Source organism: Xiphias gladius, chromosome 22 (genome assembly GCF_016859285.1).
Source record: "Xiphias gladius isolate SHS-SW01 ecotype Sanya breed wild chromosome 22, ASM1685928v1, whole genome shotgun sequence".
In the NCBI taxonomy this organism is placed as follows: Eukaryota; Metazoa; Chordata; class Actinopteri; order Istiophoriformes; family Xiphiidae; genus Xiphias; species Xiphias gladius.
Window position 1 is genome coordinate 15,923,163 of NC_053421.1, and position 24,369 is coordinate 15,947,531.

A 24,369-nucleotide genomic window follows, 5' to 3' on the forward strand; every position below is an offset into this window, starting at 1 on the left:
AAAGCTAGAAAAGCTCATGATACAGCTGTATTTTTATGTTCAGCTGACTCCAAGAGGCATTCCTCTAGACGTGGGCTTGGCCTGCATTTAACTCCCTGTGTCTGTGTCTAATGATGCGCTGTATCCAAATAAATACAATGAAGCACACATTGGACATGCAGTGCAGAGCTTGTGTTCTCTCTGGAGTTCCTCGCGGCTATCTGTCCTCTTCTGTTGCTGCAGTTAGATTCATCCAACCACATAGTGATGGGATCAGGACATACACAGAAGTTATTTATATGGCTCAGAAGAAACACAAACAGCTCTTTGTGTGTGTATGTGTGTGTGTGAGTGGGAGGTTAGGGGGTATGCGTGACTGTTGGTGGGTGTGTCACCTGTGGATCTGTAGCTCAAAGCTGATTTTTGGTCCGACATCATCCAACCTTTGGACAGAAAACCTCAAACCAACAGACAGCTGGGCAGGAGTGTGGAGAGAACACAAAAAACAGAGAGAATGTATAAAAAACACATGTGACGGGAGAAAGAGGAGGACGGTTTAAGAGAGATGACAGAGAGGAAAGAAAGGCAGACTTAAGATACATCTGTACATCAAAGGCCACATCATATCTTAAAGTGTCCAGCAATATACAGAAAAACCCGTTAACTAGATCATCTTCTGTTATTATATAGGCAGAAGATCGCATTTGTGTGTGTGTGGGTGTGTGTGAGTGTGTGGGTTGACAACGGCAGAAATCTTAAATATGAGAAAACCCAGACAACACACAGACGCACAGTTAAAAGCCACAGTTAAGTTTCTTTTCTCTGCCCGGTTTAACTCACCTGTCCTTCAGGCTAACTCAAAACATGTGGAGGATGTGGTTCATCATCCACTGTACGACAACAGTCTGTGTGTATGTGCTTGTCACCGTGCAACAGCATGTGTGTGCATGTGTATGTGTGTGTGTGTGTGTGTGTGTGTGTGTGTGTGTGTGTGTTGTGTAAGCTCCACTGAACAACAGGTCAAACACATGGTCCAGCAAGGGAAATGACAGCATGCAGACTCGCACTAACACTTCATGAGGCGGGCCAGGGGTGGGGGGTGGGGGGTCGGGTGGGGTGCAGACTACAAAGCAAGGCAGGGAAGATCTAAAGAGACAGACACCGAGTGAGTATGAGTCATTCAGAGAGAGGAGCGGACGTCATTATCAGCTATGATGCCCCGTGTCACAGAGAGGGGAGGAGGAGGAGGAGGAGGAGGACAGCCGTCAAAGTAGGAGTCTGAAGAGGCAGTGGAACAACGAGATCAACTGTGTCTCTTAAAAATCTGTCCTTTAAAAATCTGACACTCACCCCCTGGTTTAAAAGGTGGCTGTTAGAGGTTTAGTTTCGTCCATTATAGAGACCAGCAGCTGTGGTCAGCTTGAATTTATCCTGGTTAAAGTGGATTTTACATTTTTCACAGTGGAGAAAAAGCATAAAAGAAGAAACTTTTTCAGTGTACTCTTGAGATGTTGTCTCCTCCATCCATGTATTCCAAATAATCATCATTGTGCCACAATATAACTGAATACCCGGCTTCTGTGTTTAGCTATTACCCTCCTTGAAGCTACAAAGCTTCGCCACAAGCAGTGTATTTAGCCACATTTTGGCAAAAACAAAGGTTCTCTGAGACAATACTGAAAGATGTGGTTTATGCTAAAGCAGTGGTTTGAGAACTTTCTAAGGGCATTGTAATGGTTTATGTCAGCCATACACAGTCTCCACTGGAAGGAATAAGAATTCAGCTGACCATTGTGGCTGTGGTTCTAAACTTTTGGCAGCCATGTTTCAAGCCCAAAAGGGTGTCGGATACTCAAAACATTTTAGTTGGAGAATGCTTAAAGTGAGACTGAAAGAAAGAGTACATTGTTCCTCTGTAAGCCATTCCGGGGTTTTCCTGCTACAGCTTTACTTGGTCTGGTATTTACCATTTACCATTATCCCATAACTGTCAGTTGTGGCAACAGTGGCAACGGTTCAGCAAAAGACACATAGCTTCACTTTAAATGTAGGTCTAGTGATATGTCAGGAATTAATATAACAATGTAAATAAGAATATTTCTCCAATATTGACATGTATAGTATCATAAACTGATTTTAAATGCAATGAATAACATTCCACTAATGAACTCATATTTTTTTGTAGAACAATAAAACAATACAATCATATCCTCAAAACAACACGTGCAAGGACACACGACAGCATTGATGAGAAGAGTCGTGCTTGCAAACTGACTCTAAACCACAACTGTATTTAATTTTCAGTGTTTTGATATCACTCGGCTCTTTGTCTTTTGACCTGACAAGGATCAGACTGGGTTCAAAACTTTGTCTGTTTAAAAACATTTTTGGTTTTGTAGTCAGTGTCTTTTGATCATTATTGATTGCTATCAAAACTTTGACATAAATTTACTGAATTGTACGGCTAAACTGCCATTGCAGTGAAATGAAGACAAGAGGAGAAAGAAAAGCAACAAAGATGCAGGCAGGCAGACAAAACTGAAGCCAAATACTGAAGCCAGAAACAGCTTTCCTTCAGGCATGCACCTCCTACACTGTTGGTGGCAATACAGCTGCGTCATGTGGCACATGAACTCCAATGATGAGAATTACTTAGTTGCACAATATGACCAGAGTCTGTATGGGGTATTTGGAGGTATGTTCTGCATAAGCTCATGGATTCCTGAACGTCCAATGGGAAAAGGGGAGAGTTAAATATGGGAAACATCTGGCAGCTGGGGAGCTCCCCACACACACACACACACACACACACACACACACACACACACACACACACACACACACACACACACACGCGCGTGCACATCCATGCACACAGGCACATGACTTGTCCCTTTCACATGCCTTGTTTTGCTCTCCTCCCCCAGCGGTGAAACATGACCACATAATTGATTTATCAGAATGCTGTGTGTCACCTCCAGAGCTCAATCGCACCTCTGTGGCGACCTTGACACCTTTAGAAAAACCCTGTATTTAAAATAATACGGACACTTGCTCACATGCACACACTAAAACACGTGTGACATGCTTTGTGGCACACATATGCCCATCGGCGTGGTAGAGTTTCATGTAGGAAGAGACCACTCTTTACAAAGCCTTGGCTTCCTGCATGTGTCAACCATCCAAAAGCTAAATGGATTATTATCACACACTGCACACACACTCATGCACAAACGTACACACAAATTGAGTGTGAAGCATAGTAATGGGAGTCAGAGTTTGTGGAATGAGGGTCAAGGTGATGATCAGTAATCATTGGAAACCATCAATCAGTGTGAATTAAACCTGACAAGTAACAGTTGCAGCTTCTTAGCAAGGATGTTTTAAAGGGGTGTTTTGGTGAAAAATGTGTGTTGGTGTGTGTTTGTGGGTGTAAAAACTAACCTCTGTCCCAGCTACCATTGGGTTCCCGAGGTCACACACCACCATCCTGGACTCATTGACCATCTTGTACTCGCAATTTAGCTGCGACAGAGACTGGAGAGGAGAGGAGATAGAAAAAGGAAGAGAGAAAAAGAAGAAGGCCAGTGAGTGAGATGATAAAAAAAGGGAATGGAAGTGACAAATAGGGAGCAGCGAGAGTCAAGAGGGGAAAGAAAAGAACAAGGGAGGGAAGTATAACACAATCAAAGGGGGAAGGGAGCGAGGGATTGAAAAAGAAAAGGAGGGAAGGGAGGCAGGGAGAGGAAGAGTGATGAATGCTCTGACAGTAACAACCTCATCAATCAAACAGCCCCATTACACACTCATTAGTGCACACACGCGTGCAAACACATACACACACACACACACACACACACACACACACACACACACACACACACACACACACACACACACACACACACACACACACACACACACACACACACACACACACACACACACGCACACACACACACACACACACACACACACACACACAGCAGTTGACCCTATCCATTTCCGTGGTCACTAATGCAGCTTGTAAATCATAATAGGGGCCTCTGGGCAGTTGCCAGTAAAGCATGCCCTGCTGATAGCCTCCCCTTAATCACACCAAACAAACACACACCGAAACGACACAACAGGATATGATGTTGTACTGTAACTACTGCCTCAAATAGCTCACTTCCTTTTCTTATATGTTCACTTGGCACATGCCTCAGCCACAATGAGATAACTGCCTCAATCTTATATGTCTATTTTCAGTATCCACACTGCTCTACCTTAACATCAAACCAGAATAATTGATTTCAGACAAATCTGTGTGCAGAATGTGTGTGTGTGTGTGTGTATTTACCTCCACCCTGCGCTCCACTCCAATGTAGTCAGCCTCTGGTGGTATCAGTGTGTGTAGCTCTGTCTCGTAGGCTCCCTCCCCTCGGTTCACCGCAGTGATGGTCAACATGACCAGATTGTCATCTCCAATCACCAGCTCTGAGCGATCCCTGTGTGTATGTCGTTTATGTGTTTTTAAAAGAGAGAACAGTGTAAGGAGAAAAGAAAGTATTTCGGTTATGTAGAAGACATAGAAAATTACGCACTTTGCTGCAGTTTCATTAAAAAAAATCGCCCGTCTTGTGTTTTTTGTGAAATTAAGTTTGTAATTTTAAGGATTGGACTTCATGTGTAATTCACTCAACTGCAAAGAATGCAATACCCCTGACCCCCAGAATAACCCCAACAGTGTGTGTGTGTGTGTGTGTGTGTGTGTGTGTGAGAGTGTGTGTGTCAGTCAGTAGAGGGTGACGGGATGTTTGTATAACGCTGCCATGGAGATATCGAACAGCTGGAAACACTATAGAGAGTAGGCTAATTCACGTACACATATGCACACAAATGCCAAAACACAAACACACACACACACCACATGGTAAATGGAACTATAATGTGAGCAACTTCAGTGTAAACTTTTCTCATTGTGTGAGGAATAACAGACATACTTTCTTTGGTTTAGCTGTGTGTGCATGTGTGTCTATCTTTGGCCGTGTCATGTGTTGAGTGTTAACAGGTTGAGGTCAGAGGGCATGGCCACGTCTTTCTTACATGCTGGCAGAGAGCTGCAGGTCGGGGATACAAATATTGTCGTCTCCGCAGTCCAGGAGAATGTAGGCCTGAGAGGAAGAGGGGCACAAGAGAGGGGGATTGTCATGAGGAAATGTTGACGTTTCACTGGGTATCCTCATGAAACCAAAAACAGAACAAAACATAACTGGCACACACCAGGATGCAGGTCCTATTATATAAACATACACACACGCACGCTAGAGTTCTGCTATCCAGGTCTTGGGCAGCAAAATTAATTTTGGGTTGGGTTTGACACTGCTTGCTACTCATCAAAAATGCAGCTCTGGAAAACATTAAAACTTCCTGGTATTTCTTTTCAATCTTTCTGCGAGTGGAAAAACAAGCATATGAGTGCAAATTTTTCATCAGGCTTGCTTATTTGACATACAACTATTAAGATTTAAGTTGGTCCAGAGCTGAGTTTTTGGTGTGCAGCAAACCCTTTCTTCCTTTTCATTATTATTCTGCATTCCCTACATAATCTACATCTACTGCTGTGTTAGTTAAATTCCGTTTAGCTGGGAAAAAAGGACTGAGATACCAACCATATTCTTCTTTTTTGTACTGGGAAAAGTTGAGCTTGAAATTAACTAATATCTAAGGCAGATCATTTTTTATTTGGGATAAAGCCTTTCTGGGCCCAAGGTCTCAAGTCAATTTTATTTATGTATAGTGGGATCCATAAGTCTGAGACCACTTTCCCATTTGATTGAATGGGACAGTAGTCTCAGACTTTTGGACCCCACCGTAGACCAGTATCACAAGCCAAAAATTTGCCTTGCTTACGAAAACCTTTATTTTTAGACCCTTGCTTCAGATAGAAAAAAGAAACCCTTTAATGGGGGAAAATGGAAGAAACTGCAGGAAGAGCAACAGAAGAGGGACTCCTCTTCTAGGACGGCAAAGTGGTAGATGTTTTTGTCATGTGTACAGAATAGACCAAAATAGCAAAATTACAATATGGAAAACCAAATAGACAATATGATACTGTATATGTGAAATATTATGTGTATACTGTATATACAGCATATACACTCACATGCTCTTGGAGGAAGGTGCTGCTGTAGTGGTTAAGGACAGGTGGGAGGTTTTGGCCACGTGAGGGAGGAGCCAAGCTGTAGTTCAGAGCCAGTGAGATAGGGGTTAATTTGTCCCTGAACTCATCATCCTCCTGTGAAGAAGTAACAGAAAGAAGAGAGAAATGTGCAGTTGTTTAACTCTGTTTTCATTTAAATAGTGAACTAACCTGCTGTAGAGCCGATTCCTCTGTAAAATACACAACAAGATTCAAAGCTCATTCTTATTCTATGTGATTTGCTCACTCTCAGGTAAATGGTGTAGTTCAGGCATGCACTCGGGCGGTTGTGACCCAGCCTCAGGAGCCCCTTGTGCTGAGGCTGCTGGGTGTGCAGGAAGAGAACTCGCTTAACTCCCCCCCTGATGCCTTTCAACCAGTCCAGCTGCAACTCTGCTCTCAGGTCTGCACAGGAGGGGATGACAGGGAGGTAGAGATGGATGGAGAAGGGTAATTAGAGTGAATAAGAATATCCAGCCAACCACACAGTCCTTAACTATGTGTGTGGCTGCACGTGTGTGTGTGACTTTCCATTAGTTATGTTTTAAGGAACCATTTGTAAGCGTTTTACTCCACAGAGCATCATTAGACAGTGGAAACGATGTACTTCACACCTCCACTGTCTGTGTCTGTCTCTCCTACTCTCGTTCCCACCCTCCCTCCTTCCTTTGTTCTCCACTCTGATCGGTGTGGCAGGGTAGCGGTTTCTCAGCAGGAAACTCTAATGAGATGTGAAACGGAGCTGGCTCTGACTGCTGTCCCACCGACCAAGCTTCTCCCTTTTGCCTCCCTCTGTCTCGTTCCACCACATTGTGCACAGCTGCTTACCTACAGAGCTGGGGATCCCCACGCCGCTCACTGCTGCACACACATTCACCTTCAAACTGGAGGAAGAGGATATTAGGAGGGAAGAAAAATAGAATAGAGAGAGAAGATTGTGACTGTTAGCATACTGTGCAGGATTAGCACATTATTAAAACACTGTAGCTGTAATGACATTATGCAGTATTTATTATTAATTTATGAATTTTGTTGTATTCTTTCTTTTTAGACTTTTGTAGCATATGCACTGCTTCCTAAATGTGGTTTAGATTAATTTGTGGTGTCTTGTAGGCTTACTTGGGTATATTTGTTTACATAATCAGCATGAGTTGTGTGGTGTATGCACAGCAAAAATATATATTATATTTTGAAATATAATAATATATCTTATATATTACGATATATATACTGTATATCTATAGTAACATAATTATGACCACACTAAGTTCCAATGACTTTATTTATGCACTGCAGACGTTTTGACCACACTCTTCCTTTTTATTTGTATGCATGACAAAATCAGAAAAAAACGAACTATATTAAACTAACTAAATAAATAAACTTCCCATAAGCAAGGCGTTTCTTCCTTCCTGTACTCCAGGGGGAAGTGGGAAATACTGCTTAGGGCCCAATAAGCCCAACCATTAGACAGACATGGGAGACTGAGAGCATTTCTGCATTTCCTCTAATTATGTGTGTATAAATGTATGTGTAAGGGTGTGTGTGTGTGTGTGTGTGTGTGTGTGTGTGTGTGTGCGTGTTATCACCTCTATAATCAAGAACAGGAAAGTGACCCCCACACAGGGAGCTCCACACTGTTAATATCCAATAATATGAGGAAGCTTACAGATGTGGCGCCCCTGCTTTTACACTGAAGACCCAGCAATATGAGGGTTGAGGTAAATTACTTCATGTGGTTAATCTTTGTTTGGTTTCAGGTCACAAACCCTAACAACTAGATCACAGCTGATGTGGAAGTTTTTGTGTGTTTATTAATAATGAAGATCCACATTAAAGGACACAATAACGATGGGCTAGTCTTCCTGCGTTCTAAATGTGTGTGCTATAGATGTGAGTTTATGTGTGTGTGATAAAATACAGGTTTTGTATTTTAATTATTGCTCCCCAAAGTCATTTTGACCCCTCCAGGTGGTTTCATGTGTGTTTAATATGTGTTGCATGTATGCATGCGTGTGAGTTTTGTGTATTTGGGCGGGCGTGCTCAAGTGTGACTCTAATAAACACTGTGTGTCAAACTTAAGTGTGTGCAGCTTGGAAATTACCCCCATTTTACTGACAACAGCTCGGGCTCTTGGTTGGTCATTACTGTATGTAATTTTCCGCAAAATGCATCTGTGCTCCACCACCCTACATACTGCTAGCCGGCCCTCCCTGCAAACATGCACACATAAATCCCTTCCCCTACTATCCAGGGCCTGCTTAATAAGTAAGTTCTTTCCATTTAAGGCTGGTCTTTAAGTAGCTGTCCCTCCTTTTCCACCACTCCTTCATTCCAGTCAAACCACTAAGCATCTGATTTTCTGAAAAAATAATTACCCAGTGATCTTTAAAAAACAAGAACGTCATTTAAACCTGCAATAACTGTTTTTTTGTCCACTTTGGGGCAGCAGAAACAGGCTGGAAACACAACACTGACGTTTTATCACCTCCTAAGTTAATGTGGCGAACATGCTAGCCACAAGATTAATGTAAGTCCGATAGTTACTCTCTTTTGGCTCTGTTTTTGGTCGCTATTGACTCCTGAGGGAAATATCTGGCTCTTGAGCTGCAAATCCGAATCAGAAAATCAGGCTGCGAATCTGAAAACCAAAACAGTTAGCTGAAAGATGCTTCAAAGCTCCATAGAGATGAGAATGACTACAGAGTCAAGTGATAGTCCATTGTTGGTTCATCCCTACGAATGACCTTTTAAATAAACAAGTATTCATGTAATCCATTGTTGATATAAAAATAGTTTTTCATTGCCACTTTTAACAACACTTACTGCCTTTTTGAAGTTATTTCCAGAATTCTCAAAAATAATAAAAAAGATTTTTAACCCATTTCTCAAGTTGCAACTGTATTTAATTCATGTTGCCACAAATGACAGATATCCTTTCTCCTTCTGTAAAACACAAGCAAAATATAAACACTTAGTTTGTATCAGAATATAGAATACTGGAAAGAAACATAAATATGGTATATGCCAATATAGCTAGATAAAAGTTTTGATTTTGGTTCACATTGTACAAATTGAGAAGGAGAGATGTAAATTCTGGCTACCATCCTTGTTTGGCTTAGGAAAAAGATTTGCAACTCAAACATCTGTAATAAAGGCTTGAAATACCCCAAAAATAATTTAAATGAAAAGGTTGTGCAACGGACAGGATATTTTTTTCAATCAGATGGGTAGATGGGTCTTTTAGGATTTGGGAAATACACCCAGAATGGTGGTAATTTATTTTTTGGAAAATCAGATGCTTTTCTCTGAGACCCAAATGTAATGGCAATACATGAGAGGTACAAACTGCGGCTACCTCCCATCATGTGTCCCTCCAGCTTTCATCGCAGGGAAACAACTGAAGTATCCAAAAATTTTTACTCCTCTGAAACACAAGCGCCTCAGACATCCCTAAATTCTACGAGCTGCTGTTTGACTCTCTGCATGTGTGTGTATGTCTGTGGCGTTGCGTGTCCTTTGACCTATCTGATTCCATACCTCCAACCTAAACTTTATGGAGGTTTATTTAAATAAGCTGGGTTTTGTTTTGACAGAATTCCACAGTTTAGCGCACTATTTCAATTTGACCCAAACCCTGTTCGCTTTTCACTCGCTGCCAACACTCACACACTTCTACACACACACAGAAACCATGATGGCAACTAGCCGAGCACACTTCTCCCGTCCAAACAGTCCTACAGTGGTTCCAGCCCTAATAAGTTAGAACCAACAATAGACTGTGGCGAAGCAGCAAGAGCCTTTAGACTTGTTCCCCTCAACTAAAATCACCCCCAGACAGTTCAAAGCCAGCCTTCTACCCACAGGAACAATAATATAATAAAAATAGAATTTTATAGTTTCAAATTAATTACGGAGTCCCATAAATGTGAATTTCCCGGTTATATGAGTATGCTTTTTCAGTATGCTGCTGAATTATTGTATCAAACACACAGACAAACAGACCTTGGCTGATGGCAGATGTCTAGAGCACAGGGGTAAAATACGGTGTGACATCTGTCAGTGTGTGCGTGATTTGTGATAGACAAAACTTTTGACATTATTGTCCCACAATGCAATGCCAAATGGAAGTGGCGGAGCAACACACAGCTTGAAAAAAATACAACAAATTTTGGACTGTGGTGAAGAGCTAGAGGAACATTTTAGGAAAAAGTTACTGTGAAAACATTTATCGTGCACTAACTCGAAAAACTAGGTACTACTTTTTCTTAAATTTTTCAGACCAGGCTAAGAGAGCTGCATTAAAATATTGTATAAAACATTGAGATACAGTATAAGATGTATAAATAGGTATGAGTTTCCAAAAGTCAGGTAAAAACCAAACATTTAGAAGCATTGACCAAAACTGCTTTTTTTTTCCAGATCCTTTACAAGCTGACTTGAATTCACTGACAGTAATCAACTCTGTAAATTGTTTAAAGCTTTTTGCAGTTCTAACTTGGGGAACTGATATCTATAGAACATTGTGGGAACGCCACGCCATATTGGTTTTGGTTTGTACACATATAAGTAAGGAGGAACCAGCCGATTTATAAAACTTATCCATTGGCAATGTCTGGTCTATTGTATATAGAACACTGTACATTATAAATTTGTACTATGGAATTGGGGTAAGAGACAATGGCATTGTTCATACCTGCCATTAACATGTGTCTTCGGTGATCCAATCACAACTGGACAGCCAGTTTACACCTGGCATTAGAATCTGTCTCGACATGTGTCTCAAGTGACCACTTGTGATCGGATCTCAATTCCCCGCTCTATATGCAAATAAACAGGTAGGCCTACATCATTTCATTTTGCAAGGACCAAATGAGGATGTTTTTTTTTAACTGGCAGGATGCAGCAATACACTTCCCCTGCCTAGTCTGCTGGAAATTAAAAGAAACTGTACAGACTGGGTCTATTCCTTGGCGTGTTCCTGACAATCCAAATATCCAAATATGTTTGACGCACTCGTAATATATCTCTATGGGCTATTCCAAATTTTCTGATGTCGTGGACAAAGCCAGCTTACACGATTTGTATGAATTGTATTTGATTATGAATTAGTACGTACATACGCTTACACAGAGGACGTCATTTGATTAGGCGGTTCTTCGTTGTGGCCGAGGACACATTCGCGTACACACTGCTGAAAGAATGTGGCCATATACCGCCCAGACTACCTCCAAATGTGGTCTGAGCGATCAGATCTCAGTGCGTCCTAAATGCATCTTGGGTGCATGGACACCTGTATTTGTAACCCAAGATGTACGCTAATGCCAGGTGTTAACAGGGCCTATCTAAACATGCTCTTCTTACCAGGTAACCATGATGTCTGTCTGAGGCAGGTGACACTGTCGGTCATCAGGGTTCAGGATTCTGGGGGTCAGGGTCATTGTGGCTTCCACAGACACTACAGCTCGAGACCTACACACAAACACACACACAAACGCACACACATAAGACAATCTGAGTTACAAGACTTTGGGAGTCTCTTCGAATTTCAGGGAAAGCACAGATGGGAAAAACAAGTCTGTACTTTGACAAGCACTTCAAAAAGAGACAGAGCACCTTCTTCATTCTTACCTGTACACCGACACATCGCCTGCGCCAAACGCCCCCACGATCAGATCTGCAAAGAGAGAGGGAGACAGAGAGAGAAAGAGAGAGGAGAGAGAGGGTGAGGGGGGAGACGGGAAATGGAGAGCTTCAAAGAATGCCACAGATGGGACTGATTTCAAGGTCTCCAGCAATCTTCATCAAACACAGACTTCTCACATTTAAAACACACACGTGCACGCGCTTACACATATGCACACATACACACATTGTGATATAGCGTTGACATTCTGATATCACATGGTTTTCCTTTCTTTTCCTTTCACACATGACCTGGTTCAGACTAAATTCATAAACAGAACATGCATTAATGTGTGTGTTTGGGAGTTCATCGTGTGTATATGTGTGTATGTGTGTTCATATACGTGTGTGCGCTACAAGACAGGGATCCCATGCTGCATTCCACCGCCATTAGAAATTTCACATTGCTCCAATCACATTTCACTAAACAACAATTCCCAACAGCCCACGTAGCAACAGTCAGCTCCTAATTGTAAGCAGCAACAGATCTCATCTATGTGTAATTTCTTCTTGTTTTCAGGGGTTTTGTGATGAACACACACTTTTAATTGGCTCTCGGAGTTAGAATAGAGCCGGTATTTAATGGCTGCAGTCGGGGGACACATACCAATGAAAGCCAAAGACACACACACGCACGCACGCACGCACGCACGCACGCACGCACGCACGCACACAGAAACACAGAAACACATTAACACAGACACTTACATGCACAAATAGAAGTGCTGATTAAAACAATCAGAAACTGAAGAGAGGCACTAAATGGATAAAGCCACCGCTGCCAGATGCAACAAAACTAAGTCAGCTGATCTTCAGAAAGGCAGTATAACCTCATGCTGCTCAGTGAGAGGCAATTAGGGCTACAGCTAATGATTATATTTATGATCAATTGTTTAATTATTTGGCCTATAAAATGATAGCACATAATGAAGAATGCCATTACACCTAGAATTTATTTTGTTTACAATGGTATAAAACTATGAAACAAACACTAAATACTCACATTTTAGAAGCAGGAGTTAGTAAATGTTTGGGCATTTTGACTTGATTATCAAAATCTTTGTCAATTACTTTCAGTTGATCAATTTAGCTTTTATTCAACTGACAGAAGCAACTGTAAGTGGGAAATGCTGTGGTAGCCTGCTACAGGCAATATTGGACCAAGCTGGCAGAAGTGTACTCTCTTAGACTTTGCTTGTCATTTGCTGTGTCTCTCCTCTCCTGTGTATTTAAGAAGAAAAGGACTAATTGAATCTGAGAGAGGCACATCTGCTTCTGCCTTTGGCTTCAATCACGGAGTCCCCCTGCAACCACAACATTAAACATTTAGAACCTTGTCCCTTTTCCCCTGGGGCACGCTATGTCGCTGTGTGAGTGTGTGTGGTTCTGTGTTAACCTACTGTATCGAAAAGCCTGTGACGAGAAAGGACCCCAAGATGTGTGTTTTGTGGGGCAGTTGGAGAGGTACGGTAAAGGGGGAAAAAGAGCCCATGAGGAGGAGGAGAAGGGAAAGAAAAGAAAGAAAGAAAGAAAAAGACGGCAGAGGATTGTGCACTTGACCTTTAAGCTGCAATATGTGAAAGCCATCAGAAGCAAGGTGTATTTTCAGGAGAGGGAGAGAGAGAGACAGTGAGGGACCACCTCACTCCCAGCCCGAATTCCTCTGTTTATCCTGCTGTTGGAGTTGTGTAACCAGGAAATCTAACTCCACTCCTGCCACAAGTATGTATATGTGCTCGATACAGGGGTTGTCTGTACTCCTTATCCTGACTCTTGTGTTTGCTCTCAAAACCACTGCAGGACACGAGACTGATTTGAGGACAGGGCACCTTTGGGGTCGAATGTGTGTGAGAGCGTGGGTTTGCGCATGGGTGCACCAAGGGCTAAATCAAATAACGGCCCACTTTCCTTTCCTTGTCAATCCCATTTCCTCACACACAGGAAAGCTTGCCTGCCACTGTTGATTTGAGGTTAGAGTGTGTGTGTGTGTGTACAGAGGCACACTGAACCATACCCACACACAAATGGGCTGACAAACCAGCGCGTACACTCTACTCATTGATGGCAGGTCTAGGTGAGAGTATGGTCTTGGTAACTAAGCTGCTTTAGCTAATGGTGTCTGTCCTGGGCTGTAAAAACACAACCTCCATCCAGTTTAGACAGACTGTCAAGCTGTCACTGGCTGCCTGCCCTGACTGCCTGTTTGGCTGCAGGGAACAGGTCTTAATGATGAAATGCCAAAGGTCAATGGCACTCAGTGGAAAAGGGGGTGGTTTTAAGAGAGAAAAGGAACATTTCTTAATTCTTGGATACATGTGTGGGATTCTAAGGATATTCAATAACTTGCCAACTATAATACATATTTTCAATACCTCATTCACACTACATTTCTGTAATTAAAGTATATTTCTTACACTGCAGACACGGGGAATAGGCTGTTCAAAACTGTGGAGAATTTATGTAGGATTACTTACTATGAATGTGTTGTTTACAGGCACATTTTGGCTGTACAACTTTATTCTTTTTCTTAGTTTTTTTACTTTACTTTTTTGATTTTAAGCTGGAAAAAAAAGCAAAGTACATCCAGAATGAGTTGAAAATAAATACAGAGACTAGCCATACATTTTACATCTACTTAACAACCAAATTACCAATCTACTGACCTCTCACCACCACACACATCCAAATCCCTGACCCTGACATGTCTTTGTGTCTGTAACTCTCTCAGCAAGCTGGTGTGATTGACAGGTAAAACATGTTGGTTTTTGACATTTGACCCCTTGGCTGAACCTAAGATGCACCCTGAGGCAATCTGACCGCCTTCCAACACACAGATACCCTAACCTTAACTCCAGCCACACTCTGCTTTGTGGCCTCCACTGCATCAGTAAAAACACTGGGTGTCATTTTTGGTCCCGTGCTGCCTAGATTCTCATCTTTTGTGACCTCCACCTTTCATGTAGTTTCCCTGTGTAAGTTATCAAATAAAAAGACAAATATATGACATAATCTTTGGAGCATAATCATCATCCTTCTCTCTCTCAGTGTTCCTGCAGTAGACTAATGACATTTAACCTTGATGGGAGCATATAGCAGCTCTAGCAGGCCTCTGAGACGCCTGTGCAGTCCTCTCATAATGCTGATCAAACATTGCTGGCTCCTTTGAACAGTGTGACTTTACTACCCTGCTAATGACACACCGTGTGTGTGTGTGTGTGTGTGTCTCACTTCCGTCAGCCAGCTCTCTAATGACAGACGACACAAGCACTGCATGTTTATGTGTGTGTATGTGTGTCTGTGTGTGTGTGTGTGCGTGTGTGTGTGTGTGTGTGTGTGTGTGTGTTTATATGGTGTGTGTGTGTGTGTGTGTGTGTGTGTTGGCTGAAAGCTTTGCCACCCATGAGTTTCTACTTCACTTCCTCCTCCCAATGGGCCGCCACCAGCCCAAGTTTCAACCTGTAACCTCTGTGTATTTACTGTACAACGTTTTTAATTCAGGATCACTGATTTGAGGTAGGTCTGCACAGGGTCTCACTTTGACCTGGAGCCTGGCACACGCTCAACACACACTGTCTGGCTGCCAGTGAAACTGATCACAAGCCGCACACGTGAACTCGTGTGTGTTCATATGTGTGTATTTCCCTTGATATCCTGTTTGTGGAATGATGAAATCTGTTATTATAGCAAAATGAAAAGGAAAATGGGCAAAGGGGGTGGGGGCAAAAAAATAAAGAAAAAGGTAAAATTAAACAATTCTCTTTTTCAGCCTAATCTGGGGAAGCACAAAGCAGAGTAATGTAGAGGACAGAATGGCACCAAATTAGGGAGAAAATAAGGTAGTAAAACAGTGGTTTTACAGACCTGCTCTGTTTCAAATGCCCTTTTTTCTGAACTAAAAACTCATGTATATAAACAGCTTCCCACTCGTATAAAAAAAAAATCTTCTCCTTCTCAGGTCTCTTAGTATTGTAGTGAGGTATCAAATACAGTATGTTCTGTAAAGTCAGTAGGTGGAGGTGTCTGGTAAAGTAAGTAGATGGAACATAAAGTGGGGAATTGCTGCATGTAATGTGATTGACTGATGCTTTGTCTGCTCACAGTTTTAAGGATATGGCTAGAGACTTGACTGTCTGGCAGACTGAACATGCGGATAATGTATTACTATTCTTCTTTCTTTTTCTCAATTTTATGTTTTCTCTCCTTCTTGAGAACTGAAAATCCCCAAAGAATGGATGTGGCAGCAGTTCACTGGCATTCATCCCTATACCCCCTTCTTCTGACTAATGACTTTACCAGAGAAGAGGAGGAAAGCAATACCGGAGAATATGGGGATGATAGTGCAGGAGTGGATGGGTGGAACAATGAAATGGGGAGGTCAAGAACAAAGAGGAGGGAGCTGGAAGGAAAGTGTAGAAGTGAAGAAATGTAACTCTGAGAAAGAATTTTGATTATAACACAGGGAATTGGGTACAGAAGGACTAATGTTGCTAAGTGTGAGTATTTACCAGGATACTGATTGTTGTCCAAGTCTTGGCCTCCTCTTATAGTGAATCCATATCCAGGCAAACTACCGCTGGGGGACCACGCTGCTCTTAGCTCTTGGCTCAGCATCAGGCCTTGCGTGGATACGTCTCTGTTACCGTTAAAGATCAATACTCTGCCTCCACGATCCTCGCCTCCAAACGGACAGCCCACCGCCACGTCTAAGGGATGACACACACGCATGTTTTAGACATCAGCAGGGATAATGCTCCTCTGAGATAGGAACCAGAGGAAAACATACAGGTAGAAGGAAAGAGCTTGACCTTCCTTTACCTGCACTGGGGAACCATGTCAGCATGGCCATTTACCTTTTTCTTTAATTTCCATTTATCATACTCATCTTTTTTCATCTTGACTCTCCTCTTTCTTTCTTTTCCTCTATGGGCACTGTTAAGGTCATTGCTCTAATTCTTATTTTGTGTTGTGACTCTGTATTGGCAACATTTGGTTAATTCTCGGCCTATAATAGGAGGTGGCAACAGATTAGAAAGCAGGTTAAAAGGTGAGCATATTTGAGTTTTAAAGGAATAGTTCCACATTTTGGGAAATATACATATTAAATTTCTTTTGAAGAGTTAGATGAAAAGACTGATGCCACACTTATGTTTGTTTGTAAAATATGAAGTTGTATCCAGCAGCCAGTTAGCCTGTCTTACCATAGAGCCTGGCAACAGGGGGAAACAGCTAGCCTTGCTCTGTCCAAAGGGAAAAAAATATCTGCTAATATCTGCTAATAACAGCTGAGCTGTTTCCCCCCAGTTACAGTTGTTAGTATTAAGCTAAGCTAATTGTCACCTGGGTCCAGCTACATATTCTACAGACATTAAGAACTATGGCATTGTAAAAAGTCTGTTTGCTTTTAAAAGGAGAAGGAATTTGGGGAAATATGCTTATTTGCTTTCTTGCTGAGAGTTAGATGAGAAGATTGATACCACTCTCATGTCTGTACAGTAAATATGACGTTACCACTAGCAGCTGGTTAGCTTAGCTTAACTCAAAGACTAAAAACAGGGAAACAGCTAGCCTTGCTCTGTACAAAGATAACAAAATATCTCTAAAGTAATTACATCTTTTACACATTTAAACTTAATTGTAAAAACGACACGCAGTGTTAGGAGGCTTATGAGACTATTTCTTGGCAGAGAAATACACAGGATACAAACAAAATATAACGTGTTAAGCAGTGAGCTTTAGAGGTGCTGGTTTAATACTTTCGGACAGAGCCAGGCTAGCAGGTTCCCCCTATTTCCAGTCTCTGTGCTAAGCTACGCTAACCATCTGGTGGTGGTTACTTCATAGTTACTGCACAGATATGAGTGGTTTCAATCTTCTCATGTAACTCTCAGCAAGACAGAGAATAAGCTTTTTTTTTTCAACCAAAATGTCAAACTTTTCCTTTAGGTATTCCTTCAGACATGTAGGCATATAGCACCCACGTACACAGAGATATACATAGAAATAGATATGCAATACATAACCTCTTAACGTATATGCATTGAACGGTCCTGCATTCAAGTATCCCTCAGTGCTGTAACTGTCCGAACACCTCTAGACATCCTGTTTGTCTCCGGACCCCCTCTCTCTCAGCCTAAACAACTAGTTCCACATGAAGCAGATTGTGGGGTAGAGAGAATAAATACAACCATGTGTGTGTGCAAGTGTATATATGAGCCTGTGTGTGTGCATGTATGTCTGCGAGTCTGTACGTCTATGCGTGGGTATGTGTACATGACTGAATTGCTGTGTTAAAAAAAAAACAAAAAAAACAAAAAAACGTCTTACTTAAAAAAAGTCTTCAAATAATGTGAAAGTCACTCCTAGGCATTGCTCAACAACATCCCACACAATGCAAACATCACCAGCAAAAAAGCCTGTGGAACACCCACTGTGATCACTGCCACCGAAACTATAGGAGACTGTTACTCACAGACAGAAACAGGCCGACACTCTTTGAGCTGACAGAAAACCACTGTTGGTTGATAGAAATTAAAACAAAGAGAGCCACATTACAAATTAAATTAGCTAAACTTTAAGGTTTTGAGAGCTGACACTCAACAAAGCCGTGAAGATGATAAGAAATTGGCAGGGTTCTGCTTTTTCAATGAATTTTGGAAATTGAGCAATGAGGTCTCTGCTATGGGAATATAAAGAGGATCCATATCATCACAGAAAGAAAAGGGATCTGTCAGTGATTATGCATAGACATAGACAGGGGCACAGGTATACTGGAAGACATAAGTTTGATATTTGCGAAAAGACGCAGTTGAAAACCCTGATCACAATGTTTCCATGGTGACTTTATAACGTAACGCAGATTAATGAACATGCACAGACATGGACATGTACTCATTAGACTAACTCTAAACAAATCTTCTCTCTGCATGTCACTGCAGCTCGCAGAGACGCTCCATCTCCTCTCAGGCCACATCACCCCCCCCCCCCAAGAGACTGTCACATCCTGATAGACAGCATGATGTGATTTATGTTTCTGGACAGGAAAAGCTTCAGTATTGATCCAATGGTTATTGATTTGATGGTTAAATGGTGTAAAGGACTGTGACACACATTAACACATGCTGTCCATGAATAAATAAAACATAGATCATTGGGATTGATGCCATTCGAGGGCCAGATCTGCATCAATTCATTAATTTTTAAGGCTGTAGACAACAGGCCTTAGCCTCATGGAGAATTTGTGCAGCTGGCTGCATGGTTTGTGTGTGTATGTACATTTGTGTGTGTGTGCGTGTGTGTGTGTGCGTGTGTGTGTGTGTGTGTGTGTGTGTGTGTCTTTGTCCTATCAATGTGAGGACAAAACAAACACACTGAAGAGGAATGAACTCTGAGCAGCAGGACATAAACTCTCAGATGATTTTATCTCAGGCCGCATCTGGTGAGTTAAAAATAACTCCAACACACACACTTACACACACGGGCCTAATCCTGATCATCACAGGAGGAAACAAGTTCAGTCAGGCAACTTTTCATTGCCACACTTCCTGATTGGCTGAAGAGCTTTAAGTTTTCTTAAACAGTCCAAGAGGCACGGGAAACATCGAAAAATATTTTTCTGCAACCGTATTTACCTGAACACATCAGCCCCATGTGGGCAGACAAGTACAAGGGAAAGCGATTCCTTCGCTGAGAAGCAAAATATATCAAAGGATTTTGTTAAATTTCCTCATCTCAATATCTTACTCCTTCTCTTTCCTTCTGTGTTGTCTCTCTCATGCTGCATATATCTGTTTCTCATATGAATTTCATCAGGCTTAATTTCTTTTAAATCTTTTCTCTTCTTTCTTCTACCCCTCTCTCTGTCTTTCATCCCCAGCATACCATTGTATCCATCCTGGTTGATGTCTCCCACGGGTGCTATAGCTGTGCCAAATCGTCCAAAGATGTGTGTGCCAGTGAGGGCGACAGGTTTGGAGAACGTGAGCGGGGCCATCTGCAGGTACAAGTAAACCCTCCCCACCTCCCTGGGTTTGCTCTCCATCTCTCTCTCCATATAGAGGGGTGCTCCGACCAACACATCATCCATCCTGGGGACACAAGATGTAGTTTTGATACTCAACGAAACAAAGAGCAAGTATATGTGTCAGAGTGACATGGTGGTTTTTCTACTTACCCATCTCCATTCAGGTCAGTGACAGCCACCGAGTAGCCAAAATAGGAGGCCATCTGAGAGACAGACAAGGATAGAACATGAGTATTTTCAACCAGAAACCCAACGCTGTTACATGATTTTCATCTAATTCCATTGTCATCCATCCCCATTCAAATTGAATAAATTCAAAAACAGAAGAAAATCCATATCAGTGAGTTCCCATGATACAGTAATGTATATGAAGCCCTGAAATATGACAGGCTGTGACTGTGATGTGTTGCACGTAGATGCTCCTACCTGTTCCCCTGTGAAGTTCTGGATGAAGGTCAGATTGGTGGAGTTGATCACTGCCACCTAAAACAAGCAGATAGACTGTCAGATACAGTATGGCACAAGCACCATGCTTTGTCCTTGTCCTAGCACAGCGGGATTGAACGTCGCTAAGCATTTTGACAAACAGGCACATGAAGGATGCTGGAAAAAAGTCCGAAACTGCATAAAAAAAAGCTTTTATTCAACTGAAACCCCGTTCTTTTCCCTACCCTCCCCCACCACCATCCTATTTGTGCCTTTACCATTTTCCCCTCATCTTTCTCTCCTTCCCCCCATCCTAACCCCGGTCGTGGGGAAAGACGGAGGGGGGAGGCTGAGAATTCCTTCATAAGACCTAAAATAACAACCACATGGAGACAGCCGGGGGCTACGCATACACACACACACACACACATACATGCAGAAGGATACACGTTGACCCAATCACAGATGTTTCAAAGACATACTAAACAGGGATAGATTTACGGGCACAGACAGATCAGGATGTGTAAACACAAATATTGAATCACTAGCTTGAATGTCAACTTTCCTGCGCTCTGAGTTGTCAGATCGGTCACAGAAGAAACCTGATCAGGGTTAACAGCTCCTCCGGTGCCAGGCCTCTAACATGGCCTACCTGCCTCCCTTGTAACACTCCTCCTACTGTGAGCTAAAGGCCCCCTTCTCTATGACGTTCACAGTGCACTGTCTGTACAGGAAGGAGCATTCTTGCACCAGCTACAATGTTCAGACAGAAAACACACACCGTTGCAATGTGTGTGTGCGCAGTGTGGTGAGTCCTGCGGTTGCACTGCAGGTTAGGGGTAAGGGGTCATGTGTGTGTGGAGAAGGGTTAGTGGGGTTAGGTGGGGTCACCCCCCTCCACATGCAGCGGAAGCCGTGTGTCATTAGGGAGGACTGACACAGTCAGCCCTGGGGACACGTTCCCATAAGACAACACAAGACACATTGCAGTATATGCATAGTGGCACATACAGTATTTGTCAAAGCCATGTAGATACATATATTTATGTGTTTGGTACAGGCTGTCATCCCATGAAAGATCGACAACAGATGAATCTAGGATACTTTATTGTGTGCATAGTTGTCTGCACATGAAAGTCTACACATACTCTCCCATAACTCTTGCACTTCTTACTGTATGTCACATAGTATGCTGACATTTACACATACACCTTGACAAGATACCAGGTTTACATCTGTACAACAGACAACATACAGAAAAACCAACACAAAGCATCCTGATAAGAAGCTCATGTTCTCTATGCTAAGCTCTATGTTTTTATGATGATCACATCGATCCAAAATCTCCCCCAGTTTAACTGGGTTTGAAATCTGTTTTTTTTTTTGGTAATCTTCCTGCTCATCAAATCATTCATTGACCTTTTGTGCATTGTAAGGATGCATGTGAATTTGTTACTTTTTAATTTGCAGCAATGCTGTTGTTGGTGAATGACCCAACAAATGTCTTTTTGTCAAATCTGCTCGCCTGTATATACTCACATATCCAAAACTCTGTGCGCCTCTTGGGACTCCAGCTATCAGCTCTTGGAAGCATGAAAACAAAGAAAGAAGTAAATTAGCGTGTGTGTATGTGTGAGAAAGACTTACAGAGAAAGAAAGTGCTTGCCAAAGGTTTGACAAAGGCATAACTCCTTAAACACCCTACCCAGCCCACCCTGTCAGAACAGCTGAGTGTTGCTGAGAAAAGTCATTGAGTGCTCAGGCTCTGTTTCTGTAATAATTGATGAGTGCGGTGCTGCAGACTTATTGGGACAATCTGAGGGTCCCAACCAGAGAGAGAAGACAGAGCCCCCCCTTCCTGCCCTCCTGCTCTAGCCAACAGGCTCAACCACTAGCCTATAAAGCAGTGGTTCCCAGCTCCATTTTCACTCAGAGCTCCCAGTTACAACCAGTTCTCCAGTCTGAAGAGGTTTTGGGGAACAAGACCACAACAAGCTTCGTACCACAACAGGACACAACACAACACATCAATGGGCATGTGTGAACTCTTAAGGCTCACTTTAAGACTCTCTGACATGTGTTGAGCCGGAGGGGGTTCAGGGCCTTTTCGGGGTTAGTATGGGGGTATGTAAACGCAACGTTGTCCCATAAAGATCCCACTAAATGGTGATTAGCAGAAGGGCAGGAAATTATGAATGGGAAGCTGAAGAGGAACTGGGTGAAGAGGGTCTCACGCTTGTGACAGAGCAGCAGAAATAAGTGTGTGATGACAGTGTTTGAAGAAGAAGCAATAAAAAATAGTTAAAAAAATTATGCAACGTGACTATGGTTGATTTGATTTCCTCCATATTTTCTTTTTTTTCCTTTCCATATTTTCTTTTTGTAGAAATTGCTTGTCTGTTTCATTTGCAGTACTGACAAACTGATGGCACGGGAATGAACTTCAGCAGCACCTGAAGCTGCTAAAGAGATGTGAATCCAAATGCAATACTGCTGGCAAGCCACCAGAGTGTGGATATAAGTTGAACAAAAAAAAATAAAAAGATTTGTACATTTTCTAGTGATCTTAACTTTTATTAATCTATTTTGGCCTAAATAGTGCATACTTGAAAAGGGTCAACAAGAGTAAACTCAAAGGGATTCTTTCCCATCTGCATATCTTTAATAAAATTATGCTTTGTGGCGTGCCTGTCCCTCTTCCCACCTAATATTTCAAGCCCAGAAGAAATTCTCTGCCGCTAATCATTCTAATCAGTCAAAATGGAGGACAGGAAATCCCTTTATCAGCGGTTCCTGAAGTCCTGTCCCTGCGGGGTCGTGACCCAGACATACAGAGACAGTTCTCATTACTGCTTCTGAGTTCAGACCCAGACCCTGTCACCCAGCTGTCCACTCCCTATTGCTCACCCTATCATACGTTTCACAGTGTTCCCAGCATCCATCCTTGGAGCGCACAGAGAGAGACTGTAAACATGCAGTGTTTCAAACGGCGTTGCAGGGAGCCTGCTGATGTTGTTAGCGAGGGATTCCTTTGGTGCTGCATGTGGTTAGTTGTAATGAATTGTTGGCTTTCTCACCTTGTTCAGAGTCTCCTGTAAACTCTCCCACTGCCACAGAGTAACCTAGAGAGAAATCAGTTGCACATGACAACACACAGGCGAAATTAACTCAGAGCCATGGTCTGCGTACACTGTTTGTGTTACGTCATGGTTATTATTTAGTTATGATTATTATTTAAGTTAAGGTGCATAAGTTTATGTGTGTGCGCGCATGTGTGTATGTTTGTATATGCATGTTACCAAGGTAGCTGTCATCGTGTGTGTCTTCAGCTGCTCTAGTTTGTTTCTCTCCTGGAACCTGTCTCAGGATTGCCTTCAAAGAGTAGCCGTTCAGTATCTCAGCTATCCCTGCTGTCATGACCTGACCTGCACACAAAACACACACACACACGCACACGCGCACACACAGGCGCACACACACGCACGCACGCACGCACGCACGCACGCGCACGCACGCACACACACACACACGCAGGCACACACACACACACACACACACACACACACACACACACACACACACACACACACACACACACACACAGATAAAGAGAGAAAAAAAAAGCCAGCCAGGATTAGAGAATCACATCTGCTCATGGACAGCGGTTTCAGCTTGGACCCCATGAAGGGAACACTGCTGCCCTCTGCTATAGAAACCTGCTGGAGCTAACGACACACAGCTAACGACACATCGAAGTCCTCCCCCGAGGAAAGCTAAAACACATCATTGGCACAGGAATAGCTGGAAAAATACTCCAATGTTCCTTTAAAAACCCTCAAGAAAACGTCTGTCCTCTTCGCAGCGAGGATTCTGAATTAAAGGTGTCCACAGACAAACAACACCCTTCCTCTGCTGTTCAACAAGAGGTCAAACAAACAAATGATTTTATCTACGGCTGCCCTCAACCTTCCATAAATCCTCCTTAATTTGTGTGTGCGTGTGTGTACTGATGTCGGGAGACTGTGCCCTCTTAACCCTCCCTCCAGCTCCTTTTCCACCTCCGCCCTCTCTTTC

General features: G+C 42.5%; 1 protein-coding gene across 2 annotated transcripts in view; it reads right to left on the reverse strand.

The window, feature by feature from the left end:
• The window catches only part of itga8 (integrin, alpha 8), a 38,952-nt gene that overhangs the window by 7,114 nt on the left and 7,469 nt on the right, over window positions 1-24,369 (reverse strand). The window contains exons 7-23 of one of the 2 annotated variants that reach the window (XM_040117215.1): window positions 23,595-23,720; window positions 23,373-23,417; window positions 21,835-21,878; window positions 20,296-20,352; window positions 20,020-20,072; window positions 19,728-19,933; window positions 18,319-18,360; window positions 16,355-16,552; window positions 11,796-11,841; window positions 11,529-11,636; window positions 6,992-7,047; window positions 6,411-6,568; window positions 6,128-6,259; window positions 5,068-5,135; window positions 4,322-4,469; window positions 3,424-3,516; window positions 375-454 (exon numbers count right to left, since the gene is read on the reverse strand). In XM_040117215.1, the coding sequence (XP_039973149.1) occupies window positions 375-454; window positions 3,424-3,516; window positions 4,322-4,469; window positions 5,068-5,135; window positions 6,128-6,259; window positions 6,411-6,568; window positions 6,992-7,047; window positions 11,529-11,636; window positions 11,796-11,841; window positions 16,355-16,552; window positions 18,319-18,360; window positions 19,728-19,933; window positions 20,020-20,072; window positions 20,296-20,352; window positions 21,835-21,878; window positions 23,373-23,417; window positions 23,595-23,720 (1,660 nt within the window). The remainder of the gene's footprint in view (window positions 1-374; window positions 455-3,423; window positions 3,517-4,321; window positions 4,470-5,067; window positions 5,136-6,127; window positions 6,260-6,410; window positions 6,569-6,991; window positions 7,048-11,528; window positions 11,637-11,795; window positions 11,842-16,354; window positions 16,553-18,318; window positions 18,361-19,727; window positions 19,934-20,019; window positions 20,073-20,295; window positions 20,353-21,834; window positions 21,879-23,372; window positions 23,418-23,594; window positions 23,721-24,369) is intronic. The other variant, XM_040117216.1, reaches the window with a different exon arrangement.